This window comes from Tachysurus vachellii, chromosome 13, assembly GCF_030014155.1.
Source record: "Tachysurus vachellii isolate PV-2020 chromosome 13, HZAU_Pvac_v1, whole genome shotgun sequence".
Classification (NCBI taxonomy): Eukaryota; Metazoa; Chordata; class Actinopteri; order Siluriformes; family Bagridae; genus Tachysurus; species Tachysurus vachellii.
Genome location: NC_083472.1, coordinates 14,847,501 through 14,868,213, shown reverse-complemented (window position 1 = coordinate 14,868,213; position 20,713 = coordinate 14,847,501). Strand labels below are relative to the sequence as shown.

Here is a 20,713-nt window from a genome sequence, read left to right as displayed (position 1 = left end):
CTGAGCGATCTCCTCAGTCCGGTCGCATATTACCTCCTTGCCAGAATCTCCTGTTCTTACCAGACCTCCACACCTAAGTTTCGAGGTCTTGGACTCATACCTGGCTTGCCTCCACTCAATTGGCAGTTCAGGAGCTTAACAAGCACAGGTATAAAGTGCTGCCAAGGGTGGGAGAGACACTTGCACGTGATCTCTTTGCCTCATCGTCAACGTTCTGAAGAAACTCCATTTTGCACTTTGGGAAGTGTAGGGCTAATTCTGCCTTTATAGACAAAGCCCATGCAGCAGCATGTCAGAATGTTTGTCCTGGACATTTTGCAGGTCTATCAGGCTGACCTGTTGAAAAAATATTTACCGTATTTGGGCGACAGAATAGATCCCACAGCAGAAGGGAAGTGTGGCTGCTTGCACTAACTCTTGCTAAGATAGAAAGCCCAGGCAGAACACTCCGGCGCAGATGCATTTGTGGAAGGACAATTTGAGGACTGTCATCTCCTGAAGAGATGCCAAGAAAAAGAACTTACACACAGCCTCTGAGACCAGGCCCTTCATGAATGTTCCAAGCTCACTATTTCACAGTGTCTTCAACTTCCCAGATGTTAAAATACGATGAAAATAAATGCCAAAATGTCACCTCTCTCAGATCACTTAGCAGCAAGACAATTCTGCCAAATTCTGGGTTCTAGACACCTAGACACAATAAGGACGTATTACAGTATCCATTTTCCTGTAGGTGTTGAAGGCCAAATGGCAGAGGTACAGCCAGGAAAAACTGGATTTGTTTGCTGTGGAGAAGTCGGCCCACTGTCCCAATTGGTTCAACCTTACATTTCCATCTCATCTGAGGCTGGACGACATGGTGCAGATGTGGCCAAGACATCATCTGTACACCTTTCCCCTCATAGCTCTGCCCCTGCAAGTCCTAGCCATGGTACTCCAGGACTTTGTCTACCTATTATTAGCGTGGCCTGCCCATATTGGAGTCTCAAACCTAATGTCTCATTGGCATTCCTTTGGAGATTCCTGTCCTCCCGGGACCTCCTTCTCAGAGAACTGGCCATATTTTACCTTGAAATTTTGAACCTTCGATCTGCCCTTGATGGGTAACAGCTCTCAGATTCTGCACTCAATACTGCTATCAATACTCTCAATGTGGGACTATATTGAGCTCTATGGCTCTGTCCTTTCATGGCAGCTATCGTGTCATTCTTTCCTCTGCCTCATGAATCTCTGGAGCAAGAATAGTTGCACCCAATGTGCCTAGCTTGGGTGCTTAGGTCCTATGTCTACTCCTGAACGTTTCATTTGCTTTGATGGCCGCAACAAAAAACCAAGCAGTGCCTGTGGAATGACTTCATGGGGATATGTGATGTAGATGCTTTTTTATGGTCTTGGGATGAGGTAGTGTAGAGGTGTTGGACTAAGGTGTTGGACTTTTGCTTGGAAGAGTGTGAGTTCAAATCCCAGGTCCACCAACCTACCACCGCTGGGCCATTCTGCAAGCCCCTTAAACCTCAATTGCTCAGTTGTATAAAATTAGATAAAAATGTATGTTGCTCTGAATAAGGGCATCTGCCAAATGTTGTAAATTTTAATGCTGTGAATGTAAAACCCTTTCAGAGTTCCCATTAGGTAAGATTTTAAAGCTCCAATGCATTTTCTTCTGATGAATATTCATCTCAACAAACATGGCTTCTTTCCCTATATCCACTGCAATCAACTGAATTTCTAAAAGGGAAATAGCTGATAACTATCACATATTTGCATATCCAAGTTCCATGTTCCTGTTTTCAGAAACAAAAAATTGGCAACATGAACCAGCAGGAGTCGGGGGGTCGGGGGGTAAAAGAGGTGACTGACACAGGCTGCTCCACACAGCAACAGAGAAGGTTCGGCTGAGCAAAAAAAAGACTTCACTGCATCACTTTTTTTGTTGAATAGATTTTTGTACCTTAACTGGGTTCCGGAGGCAGTTTATAACTTTCGGGAAGTGGAGTTTGATCGGGAGATTATTCCATCTGCACTATTGACGTCTGGTGCTCTCATGTTCGCTCTGTTTACGTAGCTCTGTTAGCTTGGTAATATAGACAATAGGCTGTTGAAAAAGTAACGTTAATGTTCGGTTAAAAAGGTTAAAACAATGCTTGTGTAGTTGTGTCGAATTGTATGCACTTGTGGGAGTTATATGGTACGTTACTCTGTCTTTTGCAGACAGCAATATGTAGGCTATAGGCTAGTTAACCTTAGCATAGCTTCCCGTCACTCATTAACTTAGTTGAGACTCCTCACATGGATTTGGGCAACCAAATAGAAAAGAGTGTGGCTGCTGCTGAGCCATCTCTTGGTCCTCCACCAGCCAAAAAAACTTGCTCAAGTTCTGTGTGGAAGCATTTTACAGTCAGTGCTGCAAATAAAACCAAAGTGATATGTAATGTGTGCAAAAGTCAAATCAGCAGAGGCAGAGATATCAAACATCTGTCAACATCTGCTATGCATAATCACATGCACTTAAAGCATCTCTCCTGGTACTGTCTGCCAACCCCCCCCACAAGACATTCCTTGTTACATGTTCAAAAACATCAACCAATATTGCATATCCATAATTATTATAATGAATATAATTAAAGAATACTTACACTATAACGTAAATTAGAAGTGTAACGCAAAAAAACTGGATTTTTACGCCTATTTTGAATTTTACTCGAATACAAATACTTTTCCCCCTCAACAAATACAAATACAGATACAAATACCGGCTGCTTTGCACACCCCTAATTTACAGTATGTTTAGCTTATTCAACATAGAATGGACAAGTTATAGCTTGAGTTGGGTTCAACAGACACTTTACATTTCACAGTCATTACATGATGTCTTGATATACAGTGGTGAATATTTGATTTTTGAAGATTAGAGACAGGACAAGCACCTGTACCTTTTCTATCAAAACTACAAAAAATATGTGCTAACAACTATTAGTTTATACATCATATTAAATTGCCTTATTTTAAATAACACTGGCCCACCAGTAGGACAAATTCAACGACATTAGTGTGTAATAGTGCAGTAATGCAGGAATAGGGAGAGTGTCTTTCTTTAGAATAGCAGAAACACGCCCAGTGACTCTGCTGCCAACAGGTCAGGCTGGTCAGGCCTGAAATCGGTATGCCACAGGACTGTATATAGTGAATAGAGAACTGCTGCACTTGAACCACTTATCTCTTTCTCTCTCTCTCTCTCTCTCTCTCTCTCTCTCTCTCTCTCATGATGCAAATGTAAACGTAAACAGAATGCATTCAGATCAGGTTCCAGATGCAGGCTAGCCAAACCTATATACAAACACATTCGATACATAGCCATTTCATTTCAGAATGGTTAACAGATGTACTGGTTTAATGAAGTAATGAAGTTTGGTAGAATGGGCGCAGTAACGGCTTTCTCCTGGCAACTCGACTATGCAGGTCATTTGTGTTCAAGTACCTCTTTATTGTGCTCAATGAAACACCACCACCACTTTTTTCCAGAGTAGCCTGTATTTCTCTCCAAGTTGTTTGTGGGTTTTTCTGTGAGTCCTGAACAATTCTTATGGCAGTACTGAGAGAAATCTTTCTTGGACTACCTGACCATGGCTTAGTATCAACAGAACCTCTTATTTTCCGCCTCTTTATCAGAGTTTGAACAGTACTGACTGGCATTTTCAAGCGATGAGATATCCTTTAACATCCTTTTCCTGCTTTATAAAGTTTACCTACCTTATTACACTGTCTTATTGCCTTATTAGTCATATTTTCCAAATAAATAGCAATGTTTTACAATTTCTAATCTAAATCTAATTTCTAATTTTTTTTTTTTTTTTTTACAAAAAAAAGGGTATGCAAACTTTTGAGCACACAATATATAGTGTATATAGTCGAGATCACAAATAGAGAACAACCTGCAATTTCCTGCTTAGTCCTATTTGAAATTTTTTAAACGGGAGGAAAAGAACAGTTTTTTAAGCATATTTCATGAATTACATATATTTTGAAGCACAGAATAAAAAGGTCCAATGAGATTTGAAAAAAAAATGATCAAAATTAGAGAACACTTTCCGATACCTCCTAGTTATTGGTGTTAATCTAGCACCTGTGCTAACTTCTTTAATTATTGTACAAACCCTATTTATAACTGGCATCCTAAAATTCCAGTTTTTGCTGACTTTGCAAGATTGTGAGTCGTTCTAAAGTGACTGAAACCCTCCGGCAGCGGGGTGTCCAAGATGAAGGAAAAGGGATGACCTTTCAGCCATAGCAAGAGAAGTTGGTCATTCCAAATCTGTGATTTCTGGAATATTGCAACTTTACAACATCACAAACTCATTCAATCCCCCAAGAAGCCTGGTCATCCACAAACAACTAATGCAAGAGAGGACAGTATAATGCAGAAAATTGGCTCAACAATGCAGCTAGGATTGCTAACCAGTTCGGCGCTGAACAGAGTAAGGCTCTGTCTCAGCATGCAGTGTCTCGACGTTTATGAGGATTTGGACTAAAAGCCTACTCTGCAGTGACCAAACCTCTTATTAGCAATAAAAATCAAAAAGCTAGACTAACCTTTGCTGAAATCATGTTGTATGGACAGAGGAGAACTGGTCCAAAGTTCACTTTAGTGATGAAAGCAATTTTATTTATTGCATTATGTTCATTATGTTCGTCTTCAAACTGGGGAAAGACTGAACCCAATGTGTGTAAAGAAGTCAGTAAAATGTGGAGGGGAGGTGTCATGGTTTGGGGATGTTTTCTCCAGCAGGAATTAAATTAGTGAAGAAAAAATTTAAACAGACCCTTTACAGACATACGACTCCTTCCATGCATTCATTACCATATTAGCCAGCAAGTTTCATGTCCTGATCTAAACCCAATAGAAAACCTCTGGAAAATCCTTGGCGACAAGGTTATGTCCAAAAAACCCACTACAGTCTATGGAACTATGGAAGAGACTGGAGGAAGAATGGACCAAATTCACACCAGAGCAGTGTGAGAGACTAGTGATGTCCTGTGGGCACAGATGTGCTGAAGTCATTCAAAACAAGGGCCTGTACACCTCCTACTACTTGTTGACTGTTGTAAACTTTAGAAATTTTACTTTCTTTCTCCATGCTACAGTTATTGCTGTTCTCTAATTTTGATCGTTTTTTCTACAAAATAAAGGTTTTAGTTAAAGTGCCTTGGTTATTTTATACATATATATAAAAACACACACACACACATACACACATATATACACACACACACACACACACACACACACACACACACACAGGAGATGATATATATATATCTCTCAAGTGTTATATATCAATACACACAGACACACACTGTTATAGTAGATATAAGATTTTGTATGACACTGGGTACCTGGCTGATTTCATCCATTCCGTTGCTGGCAAATTCAAAGACAAGCTCATTGGGCTGGACTGCAGTGGTCATGGTGCAACAGCGGACAGTGGGCAGACTCAGAAGACTGATGGGCACTCTCCTGCCTCTCCAGAGACTTGCCGCATGCGCACGCACACTGCTTTGCACCACACCCTTCAACACAGGAAGAGCTTCAAGGCAGACAGCTCACCATGCAACACAGCTGAAGAAATTTTATAAACTTTCACAGAATAAGAGGTGCTAATATATAAGGGTTCCTTTCCGTTCTGGTCCGCACTCTTTTTCTTTCTTTTGTGGCTCAATCCAAAGCATCTACACCTTCAAAAAAAATGGAGAGAGAAGGACAGAAGAAATCACATTAAGGCCATGTTAGTAAATAGGCATTATCACTCATCTCCAAACGAAAAAGGCTTTGGTAGACCAACTCAAGAACAAGCAAAAGGACAAAGCTTGCTGGAATTGCCAAGTTCCAGCTTCCTGTCCATATTCTCTTTTTCACAGAAAACTTAGATGCCTCAATAATGCTAGACAGATCTCACATTTTAAAGATTGTCAAAAAATGTGCCCTTGCTTCCCAGTAATGCATCCATTATGGTCCACCAGAAAAGATATTATTCAAGTCATGTTTATACATATCCTGATTATCAGGCAAAAACTTAAATCATAAAGAACCCTTTCACAGCTTCCTCACATTGATTTATTTTCTGATTTAAGATTATTTAAGATTTCATATTCAATAACCATTTAATCCCGGTCTGGGTTGCAGTGCATCTGAAGCCTATCCTGGGAACACTTTTTGGGATGCCAGTCGACCATGCACACATGCTCACAAAGTCATTCACACCTAGGGGCAAGCCAGTGCACCTAGTCATCCTACTGCTATATCAATGCTATAGCGGGCAATGGCCTCCATATTCTTTTACGCAAAATAAAGGCACTTACAGAATGTGCCCTGCTGCCATGAGTGTAACACATAAGAAGAAGCAGACTTGGATTCTAACACATACATTTTGCCACAGTGAAATACTTTCTTTTCACATTTCCCAGTTTGTTGCAGTCAGAGTGCAGGGTCAGGCAAGACACAACATGCCTGAAATTAAGGGAAAAGAGCCTTGCACAAAAGCTCAAAAGTAACCAGAGACTTAACTATTGAGTCACCACCGCACATGTAAAATGGGTGGGCAGGCCCTGTGGATGAAACATTTCATCCACCCTTTGAGACTGCCCTGAGTGTGAATCTGCAGTACTCCATTCTTAAGAAGTTGGGCAGGCATGTCTTCACAGCTTCTAAAGTACACTTAACACTCAATACATTCTGATTCACATTTCAAGGGTAAAACCCAAATGAGGATTGGGTACCATTTCTGAGCCTGATTCCTCTCAAGGTTTCTTCCTCATATCATCTCAGAGTTTTTCCTTGCCATCATTTCCACAGGCTTGCTCATTAGGATAAATGTTAGAGATAAGTAGTAACTTAATTATAATCTAACATTTTTTTCTATACTCCTGTAAAGCTGCTCTGAGACAATGTCCATTCTTAGAAATGCTATACAAATAAAAATGAATTGAAAACTTTCTAAGTAATATGGAGAATGGTAGGAGCCAGCATGTCATAAAAAATTAAACCAATGTAAGAAGGACAGGTGAGGCAAGTTTGCAGGAATGGTAGAGGAAAAATGGGTTCTTTGTGGGTATGTAAATTAACCCAGGTTTTTTTTTAGCTTGGCTAATAGAGGGACAGTGGAAGCAGAGGGTGGCCTGCTTTAGGATAGGTATTATGAAACCTTATCCTCATTTTGTGACATTAAGCATCATCTGCTGCAAAAAGTAGGATGAGATCGGGTAGTTTAAGACAGAGGGACACTTGAATATTAAGCCTCATCAGAATAACTAATGTTTGCTCAAAAATTATCTAATGACAGCTGTCTAAGTTCATGAGCCAGTGATAAAGCACACACATGTATAAAATTCTCCACAGATATTAAGTGCAAAAATGAAACTGTATGCCCTGCAATGGGTTGGCACTCCATCCAGGGTGTATCCTGCCTTGATGCCCAATGACGCCTAAGATAGGCACAGGCTCCCCGTGACCCGAGGTATTTCGGATAAGTGGTAGAAAATGAGTGAGAGTGAGTGAAACTGTACTCAAACACTAACTGCTCAGTGTTGCTCTGGAGCCAAATCTGACTGTAGTAGAAACACTTGAAAAGTCTGCTTTTAAGAAAATCTTAGCACTCTTACATTTTGGATTGCAGAATTAAACATTCACTATAAACAGCATTATACACAACTGTGGCGGTAAGACAAAACTCCTGCCACTGTCACAACCAAACATAAAAGTGAACAATTTGGTACTTTATTGTATCTTTGTTCAAAATAGAATTTATGTATAGTGTTATTACAGAACATTTAATAAGATATTTATAATTTTTGTTTATAAAGATCATCTTGTTTAAATTTAATATTGGTTGATTTATCTGTTAATGCCCAACACCCACAATACACACCTCTATATCTACGTTAGACCACTCAATACAGCCTTGAAAATCAATCACACACATGCAGTCTCCTCAGCCGGAGATCAGAAACTGGAACCAGTTTAGCCCTGCATCATTTAACGCAAACCACCTGCATCATTTAACATAGTTACACTTCACACTTTCACTTCTTTCTTTTTCTTCCAGTAATCAGAAGTGAAAAAACCAAGGGCAGCAGTCATTAGCCACTATTGCATATCAGAATCCAAATGTGACAACTGCATTAGAAGAGTTCACTTCACACTCAGAAGTGTTCTGATGTGTTTTAGAACATCACTTGCACCATCTGAAGTTCATCTGCTGTCAAATGAAAGCATGTTATCAGACATATTAAAATATTTTTAAAAAGATTCTGATTTGTATAAATTCACGAGGGTTTGTGTGGATCACTCTGTGTCTTCAATGGCAACATTGATGATGTGGCACCATGTACAAATATAATTATACACTTTGCTATCTTAACAATGAATTGGCTGAGCAAAGGTAGCAAATACTGAGTGGCTTTTGACCTCTGGACAGCAGCCTATAAATTGCTGCAGAGAGCAGCCTTGTTTCAGTCCATGAAATGCAATGCAGCACGTCATTCTGAGGGAGGGACAGCCCATCTATTACTCAATACACAGAACTCTAGTAAGCAAACATTCTCCAGGGTGGGGCCCACATGAATAGACACAGAAACTATAGAATGTCAAAGTAACATACATGAGCAGAGACAATTCAGCAGTTTAATGTGTTTGAAATAACCAAAGGTTGAAATAATTAGTTATTTTGTACATCCCTTGGATGTCTCTATAGGTTAGCTGTACAGATCCCTCAAGTAAACAGGGCACGTTTTTGTACAAATTTATTTTACTCCATGCCTTAACCAAATAATTTACTCTGCCAAGCTCGCTGTTGACTTTAAAAGAAGCTAATTAAAAATTGCCTAAACACCTAAACCATGATTGACCCTGCCAGTTGAATTATTACTTTGAAAACAAGCCCATTCATGCATCAAGATATAGAGGCAAACATAATAAACTATGTTGATGAGGACAATAACAGACAATGTGGTAATGATTAAAAGAGCTAAAAAGGTCTTCAGAAGGCACAGAGAACTTTCCAGTCTGGAAAGGACTCAAAAAAGGCAATACTGCCAATCCAAAATCTACTCCCTTTTCACAAAGAATGTTTCCAAAGAAGAGACACATGAATGTAAATACTATCCAAATAGCATCATTCATATCAACACATTTATACCACTCTTCCAACATCTTACAGGAGACAGCATGGACAGAAGTCTTAATAAGTCAACAAAAGCAGTGGCAAGATTCATTTCTCGGAATAAGGTTTACTGACAAATAGGGAAAAGGTGAACACAAGAACTAGAAAGAGAAAACTACAAATCATAGAGAGGTATAGAGCAAAAAAACACATAGAAAGAAATATATGTTATTATAGCATTAGTGATAGCAGAACAAGGCCGTTTTCACGAGGTCATTAGCTCCTGTCAGATGAGCATAACTTCTTTTGTTAAGATAATTAATTGTTAGTCTAAATATTAATACGGTAACCCAATATTTGACCTTAGAAAGGTAAACTCTGTTCTTAACTCTTCAACCAGTAACTTGAACAGTGATTTCACATTATAATGCAAAAATCTTCTCCCTAAATATTTTTCAGGCTTTCTCAGTTTCTGGGTCTTTTTAAAATATATTTCTGAAACATTTGTCAATTCTCAGTTCAATAGTTGTACATTTGCAAGAATGGTAGTTTTTTACTTTTTTGTAAATTATTAACTGTTAATTACAATTAATTAACTGTGAAATCCTTAATAACAATACTGACAACAGCCATTTTCTGCTCTTTGCTTTAACAAATGAAAAATAACAAAGGTTTAACCATAATTTAATGATCCTTTACACTTCCATGCAAGTCAAAGCACATAGTTTGGAAGTTAGTTTCACACCAAATTAGAGAGTTGTTTATGTGTTAGATTTGCACACAAAGAAAAAGAGCTGTAATGTTTACTTATCCACTTATACAAACATCAATTTAACGCACATGAACTTTTCAGATGAATCATATCACACAAAAATGACTCAACCAGTGTAAGCAATAACATATGCCTTGCATATGAGGTACTAGAAAAAGAAAAGGAGTTAAAACAGATGCTGATGATTTTGAAAGGAAAGAGTACAGCCACAAACTGACCTGTGAATCTTGCAGTGACAGGAAATGCATCACTGTGCAATGGGTTTATTGCTACTTCCTGACTGTTAGACCACAGACAGCAGAACACATCTCTCTTAGCATAAGAATGGAAAGTTCTCCTACACTTCTTTCTCACTGCTGCCTTTCTGGAGGCTTCAATCACAGTTAATACTGAATGTGCTCATAGCTACTCTTATGACTACCTGTTCCTATCAAATAGCATGTGTGGTGATAAGCAATACTCATAGTATGCATGAAAATAGAGAATATCTATAGATCATGGAGGCAGACTTGCTTGGTGCTTTGGCTTGAACTTGCATATTTAAATTTTGACTATTGGAATGAACCACTAACTAACCTTATTGATTTAAAACAAAAAAAATTACAAAAATGTGTCTCAAAGTTTTTCAGGAGTGTAAACATCTGCAAACTGATACTGATAACACTTATTAAATATAATTTAAAACTATTTAATAAAGATTTATGATATGCATTTATTGTGCACCTGTTACACATAACATCAGCCTAATGAATATTTTATAATGTAAAAGATACATTCTAGTATTCTTGTACTATTAACATAGTCAATAATGAAGTAAATCAATGAAGAACGGTTGGGAGGCTTTGAGTCTGAATACATCATGCATCTCACAGACTGTGTACTGAGAAACAGATGATAAGGAACAGAGCATGGTGCACCACTACTCACTTCCTCTCTCTCACATCTCAGTGAGTGCTTAGATCTTTTGCTCCATAACATTCAGCTACTTCCTCTAAATGGTGCACTGTCCTCATGAACTTTTACAAAATATTAATTATTGAATGGATTTAATTTTTCCATAGTTTTGAAATGTTAGTAGATAAGATGTCTTACCAGCAGAGACTCAACCGTCAACTCTGAAACTATGAACTCGATAAGTGAGAGCTGTGTTCTAAAGAAACAGGCTTAGCAACATTCACAGTGATCTATTTCTACTATGTGGCAACAGGCCACATGCCACAGATAGGAAGAACTACCCAAGTTGTGAAAACAAGACAGGAAACTGTTGCAGAAGGCTGTAAAGATGTGTTCTCCTATTTGATTGAAACACAAGATATATTTGGGACATGTGAGACTGCAAATGATTATATTACTAGTACCACTACACAAAATAAAACTTATAATAACTGTGAACTGATACGTAGCATACTTAAAATGAAGATTTTTTTCCTTTGCAGTCGGTTATATTGTAATATAACTTGCTAATATCTGTATATTAGTTAAATAATTTGAAGTTAATTTTTTCTTACTTTTCTTGATAAACTTTAGTCTTAGCTACTTAAATCAAGAAGACAATGACAAGGCAATCTCAAAAATAGCTGAGCTATCTCGGTCTAAAGAATATGTTTTTTCTTCAGTGAAAAAAAATAAAAATAAAAATCAGACATTGTATAACAGAACAAGAGGAACAAACTATTAGAGCTCTACTCAGACTTCAGATAAAAGCTGAAAAACATACTTGAATTTATTGATGTTTATTATTTGCCATTCCTTGTTTTTATCTAATTAATGTCATACCATAGTATTGTACTGTGTTGAATAAAACTGCAGACAATTATTATTTAATTTGTAATCAATTAACCACATTTCATATTCACTAAACTACTCTTAGAGATATGTAGAATGTATAAGCAGTACACAATTTTTTATAGAAATACCTAGAATATACATTGCAAAGCCATGTACAAAGTCCTCGGGTTTTATTTGCCATGTTCTGTGTCTGCAGGCAGCAAATGTGCTATTGTAAAAGAGCGCCTCCTCCACCATCTTGACTCGCCCATGTGTTTGTCATACCAATACCAACATGTTACAGCATATGTCTACTGAAGGAGAGGAGAGAAGGCAATGTGTATATGCCAGCAAAACATGCTTGCCGCACACCCATGTATTCCAGCTACAACAAAAACAACAATGTATTCTAGACCTTTGATTCTTACATATAACAAATTGAACTACCATCAATGCCTGAGGTATAAAGGAGGTAAACATCAAATTTAAATGTCTATGGCAGGGGTCGGCAACCTTAAAACACTCAAAGAGCCATTTGGACTAAAATGAAGATAACACTGCATATATCGTTTTTTACCTTTATGGAAAGTATAGAAAAAACTGTAGTGTGTTGCATTTATGAAATGAATGAACTGCTATGAAATGAATGAAATGAGTAAACAAAACTTTATTTCTGCAAGCAAACAAAAATATTTTGAACAGTTTGAACTAACCTTAACAAAAAAGATGCTGGGTTGAAGGTTACTTTCAAATAAAATGTGCAATGTCAAATTGAGTCCTCTTCGTATTCATGACATCAAAATTTTAACTTGCCGGCTGCAGTAAACCAAAAATATCGCCTGCTTCTGTGTGTCGGCAGTTAACAAATTAAACATGGTTTATCTTAATGTTACAAGAGCATCATAATCTTAGAATTTAGAATTACATTTTTTAGAAAACTAACTAACTAAAAAATTAAAAAATTTAATTAAATATTTATTTTCCAAATCTACAGGGAGCCGCAGCAGAGGGATGAAAGCCGCGGGTTGCCGACCCCTGGTCTATGGAATACTTTTAAAGAAATCACCTCTATTGGGTGGTTTCAGAGAAGCTAATGCTGCCTGCAAAATGCAGAATGTATTTTATCAAGTACAATATACTTAATCAACTTTTGCAAGCAAAGTACTTGTGTAAGGGATACAGCAATCCCACTCTACACACCAGAGGGAGCAATCACTAGAGTACTAACCACTTCCAGGTTACTTGCTTACCTTCGGTAAAACGGACATTTAAGCCAGGGTCCACGTCACCATTGAGCGAAGTATCATTAGTTTTGCTATCATACCAAGCTGTTTGTTTATTCATTGTCTATTTATTCTGTGTACCAAACCATTGCCACATGTACCAGTTATTTCCCTGCTTTGTCTTCTGATTTTGGATTTATATGCCCCGCAGATTGTATTTGCCTGGCTTTTGAACTGTGCTTGTTTTCCTGGATTTTGATTGTGCTTTCTGTTTCGGATTTGTTTGTTCGGCCTGTGTTCGACAGGACAACCCTCTGTTTCCTTACAACTTGTTACAGCAGACTGAATATTTTCTTTTATATTCTTGCTCTCATCAGTTTTTATGAGATGAGGTCCAACTTATCAACTTTCAGCCCACAATTTCCTGCAATTAAAAATAGCCAACAGACTTAGAGCAAGCTTGCCTAAGCCAAACAATAAACTAGACAGAGAAAAATGTGTGCTAACAATACTCAGGTCTCCTTAGCTTTTACAGGTACACACAACAGGATGTTTCCTCAACAGCTGCTCACTCATGTAGGCTGTATCTTGTACCAGGGTTATTCTTGCTTAGGTAGACTAGACAGAGGGTTACTGTGTCCCCAAGCATTACATATATTCATGTAGTTGTGTCATAAAACCAGATTTTGTTCCGTGTTTTCAGATGGCTGAAGCTACTTAACAATATAGAAATCTAAAACCTTAATTCCTGCAAGAAAACAGATTTTATGGGTGCCACAACACATTGTAAATCTACTGACAAAGTACATCTATTGAGGTTAAGAAGCTTGACAGCAAAAAAAAAAAAAAAAACATTTTTTAATTCATTCATTGATTTGTCTGTAATTATTTGTTGCAGTCAAATATGTTTGGTGCCTGATCTGTACGCACTAAGTTTTGCACTGGATCTGAAGATAATTTAGCTAATGCAGGATAAGTTTAAGGAAGACAGTTCAGCATGTCTGTGATCTGAAAATCAGCCAACGGTTAGGACATGCCATGTATATTATCATTTATTGTAGCACGTGATATAGGTTTACAGTATATATGCTGTAAATAAAAAATCTCCCCCAAAATACTCATTATATTCAATGATACAACTATATCAAATTCAATATTTTTACCAATAAATTATTTTTGTTCTACATTCATCTTGTTTTCATTTCTTTCCTTTTACATGTCCTCACTGTCATAGAGGAAGGCATTAGGAAGCAAGGGAGGGAAGAAAGCAGGTGTAGTTCAAAAATTGGAAAAATTTTCCTTCTTTTACATTTGCCTTTTGGGTAAAAGGAAAAACTCAAACTTACTGCTGGGGGATCAGTTACATTTGGGTCGAGGAATATATGTATAAATGTATTTTTTGGATGCCCCATTCCTGAAATACTACGTATTAAGTAAGTCTAAGTAAGTCTCTTCTCAAATCCATCATTATATAATAAATTCATTAAAAGACCCAAGCTTTTGCATTTTCTTTAATCAAACCTGGCACCCTACTAAAAACTTACATAAAATGATATTGGGTTGATATTATTAGGCCAATATGATAAACATGCATTGCACTGAAATTACAAATGTAAAGAAAAACTTGCTTTGAGTTTTCATTCTAAAGAATCAGCACAGATGATTCTTATGAGAGTAGACTAAATGTAATCATAGATTTTGTTAAATTCATATTTGTTTCATAAGACCTTTCTTGTTGTGCCAACAACAACAGAAATAAAAAAGAAAGGTCATATCACAGACCCCTGTTGAAGTCAAACCAGTCATGATATAAACACAAATATTTGCACTGTACTCAAAAATACACAAGACCACCCAATACAGTGATTCTTAGTGAGGCTTGTACTATATTTGATGACACATTTTTATTGTTTTTACATAGCATTATGATAAGATAGATGAGATAAGATTTTCATTATTACACTACTTAACTACCACCATAACTCAAAGTGCATGGATGAAAAATGAGCAAGAGAAATTAGATATAGGCATCACCTGTGCTTTTAATAAAGCTACTCAGAAAGAGACAGCTCTAAAAATAATCAGTGACAAATACTGGAACAGTAAAGCACACTCTCCTGTCAAGTTATTGAAGCTAATAAAACATTAAGCCATGCTACTCAAAATAATTACATAATATAAAAATTTACAAAAAGGGTGCATTTTGACAAATCATTTTCAAAGGCCATTCAGGGGAGGGCATGTCTGAATATTCTTTTCTTTGGTGATGGGGGTTAGGAGCAGGTCAATATTTGAGAAGGGATGCTCAGCTTAGTACAACATATCATTTACTCAAATCAACAATCTAACACAATGTCATAGAGCACTAGTTTAACCAAAAGTCTCACATGTCAATGTCAAACATCATTTTGCAAAACTAGATTTCACATTCTTTCGGTTTTTTAAAAAAAATAACATCTCTTCAGTTCACTTTAAACCAAAAACATTAAGGGCTAGATAAATTAATTTTTAATGAATATACAATAGACTCTCAGCATATGTACTAGTGGATAAAGTGTGTATCTATCTAAAATCTATGTCAAAGCTTGAGCGTTTCATTAAATAATAAAAGCCTGATTCAGTTTAACACCTTTTATATATGTTTAGTAATGGGTTTGACTTTTGTTATGTGAGAACTAAGGTTTAGTCCTTGAATGTTACATAGGAATGACAACATGGTTGCACTTGCAAAAGAGACTTTTTAAAATCAACCATACACATGCACCTGCAGGTAAAGTACAGCCTCTGGATTAGAGCCAAGACTCCTGCTGTAACTATCCAAGACTGAAACTCAATTAAATTGTTAAATGCAGTAAATATTATTGCACTCTACAAATGGGAGCATGTCATCTTTGGGCTGTAGGATCTGGTGCAGTAAATATTTCATTAATATTGAATGAAAAGGTTTGTTTAGCAATTTGTTTTTCCATGCCAGTACATGTTTTTCATGCCAATACACAGGTTTGACAACACCTATTTACACATAAAATAAGAGAGTTTAAAAAGAGTTTGCAATAACATTTGAATTATTAAGTAAAATGGTAAATGAAAAATTAGACTGTGATATTTTCATAAAATACTGCATAAACTATCAAAGCAGTGTGGTTACACCGGAAGTGGTCTAACATGTCAGCTATATTTTGACATGTCCCTCATAGATTGTCAAGCTCACTGAAATTGATGAGTAAATGTGCAACTGTACAACTAAAAACTCTGCTTCATTTTACAACACTACAAGGTAGTGTTTCTCATTCAGGAAAGCGTTTTAAAGTTAGAAGTGTCTTAAAACACATTTTATCAGGCCTTATCCTGAGTCCTGGAAAGCATGCACACTTTTCACATTAGCCTATGCCCTTCTAATGGTGCCAAGCTTATCCCTGACCACACCTATTCCACCACCCCTATGTTGCATTAATCTGAAGTGTTATCAAAGGCTGTGGCCAGTTATTTAAACAATAAACTCCCTCTGCCCTCGCCGAGTCTGCTAGGGCAATGATCAGGATCATTTATTGGCCTACAGGAGTGCCACAAACTACCAACCATGCTGTAAAGGTCAGCATGTGGCTAAGAATAGGGTAAGTTCTTACCAAAATTGAATTGCAACAAGGCCCTCAAAATAGTATGTAACGTCTAAGATTATACATTTTTTTTAACTTGAAATTTTTTTGCAAACTAAACAGGTCACAAAACCAGGTAAATGGATATATGCTGAGCTGTTGCAAAAAAAATCTAATATGTCTAATAAAATACATTGTTACTGGGCAGGGGGTACCTTCCTCTTGTACTCTAGAGGTATGCCAGTCTGAGCTTAGAATCATTTAGTGTTCAGAGTTAAGACAGTTGCAACACTGACAATGTGCATTGCTCAATGAAACTGAGGGGGAACATTATGGAAATGCGATGCAAATCGCCTCCAGACACAAGAAGAATGCACACAAAAGGGAGTTTACAAAATGACACAGCCAGACTGCCTGACAACTATAACCTCAATGCAGTAAAGTAGACATTACAGGGGAACTGTTAACATATTATGTAGTAATGTAATTTTTCAAGTATTTCATTTTATTTATCACTCTCCCAACTCTATTCCAAATCATACTTAAAGTCATAAGTCAAGTCATAATTAAAGATGTGTTTAATTTAAATCTGCATATTGTTCTGCATATTCACTAAATCACCAGTTATTAAAATCCAAACATTCAGCAATAGTGTTTTGTCATGCTAGGCCAGATGGAGCAGTGTAAAACCCTTCCCTCCTGCTTAACATAGCCTAATGATCCCATTACAGGCAGGGACTTGTTGATGGTGTATTGTGTGAGGAACCAACCTTACACTGCCTACCATGACAGAAACTCAGCCTCAAAGTGAAACACTAAGCAAAGCCATTTTCAACTGTAGGATTTGTGTTGTGCTGCTGCCTGATTCTAGGTACTGCAGCTAATTTACAAGACAAATTTCACAAGAAAAGGTGGGGGACATAGTTAAAGAGCTGTGGCCAGGAGGACTTCTGAAGTTATTGGAGTTAGTTTAATAAAATACAAAAGATAAACAAAGCTGAATATACCACTGCTTGTTAAACCTATACCCCATGTGACCTAGACATGGGATAGCCCTTGCTAGTGTAATCAAATCTTTAATTTCATATTTATGTTATACATTTGTATACCTAGAACATGAATTGGAAAACGTTGTCCACTTTTCAATACAACTTAAACAAAGGTTTTTCAATGATAAAGTAGAATCAGTCCCTATAAGAGTTTCTAGGCAATTGGCAATTTCTTTTATATAAATGTACAATTTCACATTCATGTACATGTACAATGTATATGAATATATACCTGTGTGCAAAGACAGTGAAGTGAACTGAACTGATTCCAACCATCCACAGAAGAACAGGTTATGCAAGTTGAAGCAAAACCAAATTAATCTATTTGTGTTAATAGGGGCCTGTAAAAAATAAGTTACATATCACATGGCTTTGTATCTAATAGGGAACCTGATGATCTCAGCACAATAGGAAAAACAATATTTAACCAATTCTCCATTTAATAGGTATTGACCTGATAAGCTAAATCTGGGGGACTATGAGACTGAGGAAAACAACTATAACAACAGAAAGCATCACAATACTTGACCAAAGGTCACATAAGGCAATTATGCTTTTTATTTTATTTGACATTACACGGTCAATATAGTTTGCAATTAGTAGATTCTAGGCACCAAGATGAAAGAGAATTGTGAAGTGTTCACACAACCAGTCATTCTAACTGTCACATGGGATTGGTCAACAGGCTTGCAGAACATGATTCTCTGCCATGCTTGAGCAACCCATATAAGGCAATGGGGCTTTTTACATGTGACAAAAAGCAAACCTTAAATGATAAATAGATAGAAAAGAATCACCAGTTATGTTGGTGTTCTGTTTCTCACAATTTTTTCATAAAATGCTACATTAATGTAAAGGTAAAAAGTATTTAGTAACCTCACTTACCCATCTTTTAGTTGTTTTAATCCCAATAATTTCCATAGTAATGTATGATACAGATCAGTAAAACTACATATTTGCATTAAAAAAAGTTTGATTTTTATCACTAACCTCAGCAAAACTGTTTTTATTTGCCACGTTCCATGTTCATGGTGGAGGATCTGTCAGATCTGAAATACGACAAAACTGAGAGAGAAAAAAAAACAGTTGGCAGAAAAAATACCCAAGGGTGGGGTCTGTCTAGAGCAACCAGAAAAGCATTCTGAAGGTAGCGAACACTGAATGGCCTTCTGCCTATCCCACTGACATAAACAAGAGTTAAAGTTAAAATGAAATTGGAAAATAGTGAGCAATGGCTCCGAAGTAATTCCTCTTTTTGTCAGAGCAGTATGGTGCAGCAATTGGCTCTCTGTCTCTCACTTTGTGTCAGTGTGTAAGTAACCACTAAGACATTGAGCTGTGAAGCAGAATATTTTACCTAGCCAATCATCAGACAGGGCGGGCCATAAAAGCAAATCCCTTCAGGTGAGCTGTGGGGGTTGTTTCGATTGGCTGGGAAACCTGGTGGGGGAGGGAAGAATGGGGTAAATATCTGACCCCAGCAGACAACAATCCTTGCACAATGCAACAAAACATAAGTCTCACTTTTACAAGGTGGGAGTGTTTAATAATTTTAGTGATAATTTCAGATTTTTTTCAAGAACCTATAGTAAAATGACTCTGTGTGCATTATATCCACTGAAATACTTTGTCCCTTCTCCATTTACACTCATCCAGCAATGAAAATGGGACAGGTATCACAAACATAAAAGATAGGGTGTGGCTTCATAGCATATAGAAGAGGCCACAAAGAAGGCTTTCGGTCTAAATTGAGAACTGTATAAGCAATTTAAATATTTAGACAGACAGAGCCACTTTATATTTACATGTGCATGTTAATTTCTTTGTGCATGTTCATACACTTGTTTATTTTCACATAAATGAAGATAAACAAGTATAAGAACATGCATAAAGAAATTAACTGTTTGTCAGCTAGGGGTCTGTGGTGGAGCTTCGTGAGAACTAAGGCACATCAAGTGTGTGTTTGTGTATGTGTGTGTGATTGAGTATGTGTAGTGGATTATAAAAAGTTTAGACCCTAATGACAAACAGGCCAACATGCACACTGCAAAGGTTTATTAGCTTAACACCTAAGGGTTAAGTAAGCGCCATCAAAAATCTTTTTATTAGTCTTTAAATGCCACAGACAAAGATGAGTCAATCAGATTAAGCACATTATGTATTGCAAAGAAAATGCCTGCTGCAGTCCAAAACAGCTTTACAAGTAAAGACCTGCCACTGTGGATGAGAAAATATTCTAATGACATGGAAAGGCTCGGATGTTTTGTTATTTTCTTCTCAGTTTGAGAAAGCTATAAGAAATTAACAAGCATCTGCTAATCTATCAATTACGCAGATATAACACTGTACACTTACACATGCACACACAGTGGATACAAAAAGTCTTTACACCCCTGATGTGGGTTTGATGTAACTCATATTAGATCTTAATTACAGGAACTCATTGTAGAAATGAATTTTCAAAACATTAGATTTATCAAGACCTTGAAGAAGAACAGGTTATCCCTCAAAAATTGATGCAAGATTAAGACACAAATAATAAGCAGGAGAGTATCAAGAAACCTATAGCAACATTAAAGGAACTGCAGGAATAGCTGACAAGTGCTAGTCACACAATGCATGTAACAGCAATCTCTCATATTCTTCACATCTGTATGAGATTGCAAGATCCTGACATTTCATTTGTTTTATATATTACCAGTTCCACAGTCAGGTGTACCTCAACCCTGTTTGTGCCACAAGACATGACATGTTGCTTGTTTTGGAGTGCATCTCAGTCAGCTTTCTGATTTATTAGTCAGGGCACTGATCAGGAAGAAAGCTATTTTAAGGGCTGTCTCAATCGCGCAAAATCCTTCCAGCAAACTGAAATGTTAGCTTCCCATTGATAACCATGCCTATATACTGTATATATAGAACAGGACATGATTTGATAATATACAATCAAGCTGTCTATCTTCTCAAAGACCTAAATAGGTGTTTCACTTCAAACTGCTTTGCAGTGCTGAGTCACTGCCTCCATGCCCCACACTATGATATATGCACTACAGCTCTGCACAGGTAAACAAGGACACTCCCTCATCGTTGTTTCCAAACGAGCATACAAATCAATAACCACCCCATTAAATCATGTCTTATTTGATCCGAAAAG

At 37.1% G+C, this 20,713-nt stretch overlaps 1 protein-coding gene across 8 annotated transcripts in view; it reads right to left on the bottom strand.

The window, feature by feature from the left end:
- Positions 1 to 20,713, bottom strand: part of elf1 (E74-like ETS transcription factor 1) — a 30,037-nt gene that overhangs the window by 7,882 nt on the left and 1,442 nt on the right. For 2 of the 8 annotated variants that reach the window (XM_060886012.1, XM_060886019.1), the window contains exons 1-2: positions 18,553 to 18,877; positions 5,395 to 5,733 (exon numbers count right to left, since the gene is read on the bottom strand). The exons of 1 other annotated variant lie outside the window; for it this stretch is intronic. In XM_060886012.1, coding sequence (XP_060741995.1) covers positions 5,395 to 5,466 — 72 coding nt within the window. In that variant the 5' untranslated portion in view covers positions 5,467 to 5,733; positions 18,553 to 18,877. Of the gene's footprint in view, positions 1 to 5,394; positions 5,734 to 11,019; positions 11,157 to 18,447; positions 18,878 to 18,919; positions 19,003 to 20,713 lie in introns of those variants that run through there. 5 more of the 8 variants (XM_060886014.1, XM_060886017.1, XM_060886015.1 and 2 more) reach the window with 5 other exon arrangements.